A 5,575-nucleotide genomic window follows, 5' to 3' on the forward strand; every position below is an offset into this window, starting at 1 on the left:
AGCCACGGGGGCTCCTTTTGATCACTGATAAAATAGGTATAAAGCAAATGTTCATTGATTGGACAACACCTCTCCTTTTCTTCTTTCGCTTCCAATTTTACAAGATGCTTTTGAGGAAGAAGGAAGTAGATTTGCAGAAAAATTGAAGAATTTGGAATAATCAAGAAATCATTAATTATTGTTTACTTCTTTTATTGTTTATCCCTTTCCTTCTCATGGGTACCCCAAGGAACCAAGTACATTTTCTGCTTCTGGACATTTATTGGGAAGCTGCTGCACCACTGACAGTGCCTGCTGCCTCAAGGCAGGGGCCTTTATGACTACAACTGAAGAAATGGGAGTGTGCTGTAAATTACTATTTTTATAGGGTATTGTATGAGGTATCTTAATTTTTGGTAGGAAAAATAGAAATTTTGAAAATTTTCATTTGTTGCAGGTAAGTACCAGTAGACAGACCCCACTGAGGACTCTGCGGCATAATTAGTGTAACATCATGTGTACCACTGAACACTTAGGGTAAGCTTCTGGGAGGGGATAAGAAAAAAAAATCCATACTGCCTTCCAAAAATTCAGACACACTTAATGATTCAGCATGCCTCCATTAATGAAAACACGTGGTAACAACAACAAAAAAAGAATTTAAAGCAGAAAATAACGGGTTCATGAAAGGGTTATTTAATGTCACCATATTTTTTAGCATTTCTCTAAGAAAGTTCTTAATTTTTTTCCTCCTGGTGTCAGACAGGTTTGTCTCTTCACTCTTTCTTTCTCTCTCTCTCTACTTACACACCCACATTCTTCAACTTCAGGGTCTATTTCTTTCAAGTGTATTTCTGATTTTATTTGCTTCCCACTGCCCAATATTGACTCAATTTGGCAGCGTATTTGGTTTTGGATTTTAGACTCATCACATGTATTTTTGTACTCATCTCTTTCCTTTTCATAAGTAGGGTAATGAAGACAAATAATGAGAGTTTGGGAAGTGATTTCATTTTGGTGGGCTTCTCTGACCAGCCACAGCTTGAGAAGATCCTCTTTGTGGTTGTGCTGATCTCCTACCTTCTGACACTGATGAGCAACACAGCCATCATCCTGGTCTCCAGTCTGGATCCCAAGCTCCATACGCCCATGTATTACTTTCTTACCAATCTCTCCTTTGTTGACCTCTGCCTTACCACCACCATTGTGCCCCAACTGCTGTGGAATCTCCATGGATTAGCAAAGACAGTTACTCCTATAGGTTGTGCTATTCAACTCTACGTGGCTCTGGCACTGGGATCTACTGAGTGTGTTCTCCTGGCTGTCATGGCATATGACCGCTATGCTGCTATTTGCCGACCACTTCATTATGCTACTGTTATGCATCCGCGGCTTTGCCAGTCACTTGTAGGAGTGGCATGGTTGAGTGGAGTGGGCAATACCCTAGTTCAGGGCACCATCACCCTTCAGCTGCCCCTTTGTGGGAACCGGAGGATTTACCACTTCATCTGTGAAGTGCCTGCCATGATCAAGTTAGCTTGTGTAGACATTCATGCCAATGAGGTCCAGCTCTTCATGGCTTCCTTGATACTACTCCTCCTCCCCCTGGCACTCATCTTGGTCTCATATGGATACATTTCCCAAGCAGTGATGAGAATCAGGTCAGCCCAAGCTTGGCGTAAAGCCCTTGGAACATGTGGATCCCACCTATTGGTAGTTTCCCTCTTCTATGGGACCATCACAGCTGTCTATATCCAGCCCAACAGCTCCTACGCCCACAGACAGGGAAAGTTTATAACCCTTTTGTATACTGTAGCAACTCCCACCCTCAATCCCCTCATTTACACTCTGAGAAACAAAGATGTAAAGGGAGCTTTGAAGAGGCTGGTGAGAAAAGATCAGAGTATAGGAAAGTGAGAAAGCGATACGGAAAACGTGCAGACATGGTTTAACTAAGGTGGGAGTGCTGAAAGACTGAAAAGCATGCTGCAAAACTAAATTCTCAATGCTGTCTGAAGAATCCATAAACAACTGAAATCACTTTCTTTAATCCCCGTACTTAACATAGTCAGGATATGATGTCCAGACTGGCATCTTATAATCTGCCAGACAACTGGTTTACCCAATAAAGCACAAACAAGCCTTACTCTTCCTAGAGCCTCTGAAGTTAATTTTCCTCCCTCTCTATTCTTTCTCTTGTATAAATTCTGGTTTTGCCTTGTTAGATGAAATCAATCTATTAATTTGTCTCCCTTTTGTAGAAATAAAAAAACCTTTGCTGCCAAGTTGATTCTGACTCATGGCGCCCCCATGTGTTACAGGTTAGATCTGCTCCATAGGGCTTTCTTGTCTGTTATCTTTATGGAAGCAGATCACCAGGGCTTTCTTCTGTGGTGCCACTGGGTGTGTTCGAACTGCCAACCGTTGTGTTAATAGTCAACCACAAACTGTGCTACACAGGGACCTTCTTCTTATAGAAGTAAACAGTTCGTAAACAGTAAAATAATTAGCTAGGTGTCTTCGAGTTGTTCTTTTAAAGGTTATTCATGAAGGCACTGAGATATTACTCTTTTGGATTCAATCCATGGACCAAGAGAAACATGTAGTCTGAAAGCTCACCTCAACTGAGCTGGACTTCTAGACTCCTGGATTCCCCTCCCCTGGCTAATCTGATAAGTTTTGTGGTTGAGCTTTTTGATTCTTTCATTCTATGTCTGATTCCTTGCCAAGTTAGCTTTTTATTTCAGTTTTGATTGTGCGTAGGTGATGGTGTCCACACTGGTGGCAGCAGGGGTAGGATTTGATTTTCGGTATGTTACCGAACCCTAAAAGGGGAGTCCTTGTTCGGAACACTCAGACTTGCCAATTATCTGGACACTGGTCTTTGAGAAAGTAACTTTGTTGCAATGCACAGAGCAAGGAGTCTGGAGGAAGTTCCTCAGATCTGACTCCCCAAGCTACTAGGCAGCAGGGCTTATGTGTGATTTGGGCAATAAGATGGTGGCCATGCAGGTTTACTGGGGAGGGAAAATTCTAGAAGATGGACAGGAAACAGGAGGTGATGTGGTTCTTGTTGGACCTCTCGCTTCAGAATAAGGTCCAGATGATGATTTTCCTTTTGATTTGTTCCTCCTGTTGCTGCGCCCTCTGCTCAGGTTAAGTAGCGGTCCTACCTCGCCCTTCTGCACATGCGGGGTGGGCCAAATCTGTCTTGGGCTAGTTTAAGGACTAACAGAAATTTACTGGCATTTGTAGGGTCAGATTATAGGCATTCTATCATCAAGTAATTCTGCCATGTAATGATGACAGGAATTCAAACCCTGCCAAGAGAAAATGACGGCGGATTTGAAACTAATTCATTTGGGGTGTGTGCGTGTGTGTGTTTGTACATGTTTGTTTGAAGATTCTAATATTTCTGGAATATAAGATGCAGGGTGGAGAAGCTTTTCATCTTTTGTTTTTCTGAATTTGATGGAATCCTCTCTGTGCATTTTGTGTTTGCTCCAAGATGAGTGTTCCCAACTTTAAAAGTCAAAGCTCTTTTCCTCCTTCCAACACTCTGACTTTTTAAATGTTTATTTGTTATGGGAGTCCTGGTAGTGTAGTGGTTAAAAGCTCAGTTGCTAACCAAAAGGTTGGCAGTTCAAATCAACCAGCCCCTCCTTGAAAATCCTATGGAGCAGTTCTACTGTACCCTATCAGATCTCTATGAGTCAGAACTGACTTGATGACACCTAACAACAACAAAAACATCCGTTAGGGGATCAATAGGTATCAGTATTTGCACAAATGAAATTTATACACCAAAGATGATCTTAGTATGCCATACTCCTCACAAGTATTTTGGCTTTAGTAAACTTGTATTCTTAACCAAAAAAAAAAGAGGAGCCTTAAAACAAAAGGTATCCAAATCCCTAGCTTTCCACACTCAGCCTTCTTCTATCAGTTTGCTAAAACTTTTATATGATTAAATAATCTGATATTAATGTTCCTTCAGGATTATTTAAATAGTCTCAGTAGAGAAGAATGGAAAAACTTACTTCATTGTATACTGGACAGATTGAATCAGGAAAAGAAAATTTTTCTATGGCTATATAAATCAAGATTTGGTGTTCTCCTCTCGACGTTCACCCTTCAATCAAAGCTTATCCAGGCCCATGAATAAAACAAGACTAAAGGGGCACATCCGCCCAGGGGCAAGGACTAGAAGGTAGAAGGGGACAGAAAAGCTGGTAATAGGGAACCCAAGGTCGAGATGGGAGAGTGTTGGCATGTTGTGGGGTTGTTAACCAATGTCATAAAACAATATGTGTACTATTTAATGAGAAACTTAGTTTGCTCTGTAAAACTTCACCCAAAGTACAATTTAAAAAAAAGCAAGAACAAGATTTGCTGTTCTCAAGGCAATCCTTCAAAGAAAAAAGGCTGGGAAATATGACATTATGTTAAGGGATATGAACTCTGAAAAAGACATTGCTCTACCAAATTCAAAAGGGAATCAAAAATTTCTCAAATTCTCATCAGTGATGCCTATGGAGATACCTAACAATATTTTGTTATATGTCTTTATTTCTTTATTATTTTTAATTGATGCAAATACTTCTTTTTCTATCTTAAATCATGTTCTATTACATTTAGCTTATCTAATTTACATAAGAGCTAATAAATTTTTTTCATTTTTATAAATCTAAAATTATTAGCAAACCAGTATTCCTTGACTCTTTCAGAAGTAGATCTCCAGGCCTTTCTTCGGATGTACCTCTGGGTGGATTCAAACTGCTAACCTTTCAGTAGTAGCTCAGTGCTTAACTGTTTGTACATCCTGAACCTCCTGACTTCATAAAGAGGGAGATAATGAAAGTATAATTTCTCTTAAAATATAATGGCTTGCTGGTTGGTTTATAAAGACAAATAAGTGCTTATACCAATTTAAAATGAAAGAAACTTAGATTTCTAAGAACATGCATTCTTATACTTTAAATGATACATTGGCTCTTCAAGAATCTTTTTGTGTTCAAACTTTACCTTAAGTTAAAAAAGATATATTTTCAGTTTAATTGGTGGTTTTGCTTATTTGGCTAAGTGATAAGAAATACAACAAAACTGCATTATTTTATTTTACTTTTTTATTGTACTTTAGATGAAGGTTTATAGAATAAACTAGCTTCTCATTAAACAGCACACATATTGTTTTATGACATTGGTTAACAACCCCACGACATGTCAACACTCTCCCTTCTTGATCTTGAGTTTCTTATTACCAGCTTTCTTGTCCCCTCCTGCCTTCTAGTCCTTGCCCTGGGCTTGTGTGCCCCTTAGTCTCATTTTGTTTTATGAGCCTGTCTAAGCTTTGCATGAAGAGTAAACCTCAGAAGTGACTTCATTACTGAGCTAAAAGGGTATCTGGGGCCCTACTCTATCTCCAGTCTCTGTCAGGCCAGTAAGTCTGGTCTTTTTTTGTCGAGTTAGGATTTTGTTCTACATTTTTCTTCAGCTCTGTCTTGGACCCTCTATTGTGATCCCTGTCAGAACACTCAGTGGTGGTAACCGGGCACCATCTAGTTGTGCTAGATTCAGTTTTGTGGAGGCTGTGGTA

General features: G+C 39.8%; 1 protein-coding gene across 1 annotated transcript; it reads left to right on the plus strand.

Annotated features, from left to right (window-relative positions):
- The first annotated feature begins 954 nt into the window (after positions 1–954).
- LOC135232982 (olfactory receptor 2G3-like) lies at positions 955–2,065 on the plus strand. Its single transcript, XM_064295720.1, has one exon. The coding sequence runs from the start codon at positions 955–957 to the stop codon at positions 1,894–1,896; it is 942 nt and encodes a 313-aa protein (XP_064151790.1). The 3' UTR covers positions 1,897–2,065.
- The last annotated feature ends 3,510 nt before the right edge of the window (positions 2,066–5,575 follow it).

This window comes from Loxodonta africana, chromosome 1 (genome assembly GCF_030014295.1).
Source record: "Loxodonta africana isolate mLoxAfr1 chromosome 1, mLoxAfr1.hap2, whole genome shotgun sequence".
Taxonomy (NCBI): Eukaryota; Metazoa; Chordata; class Mammalia; order Proboscidea; family Elephantidae; genus Loxodonta; species Loxodonta africana.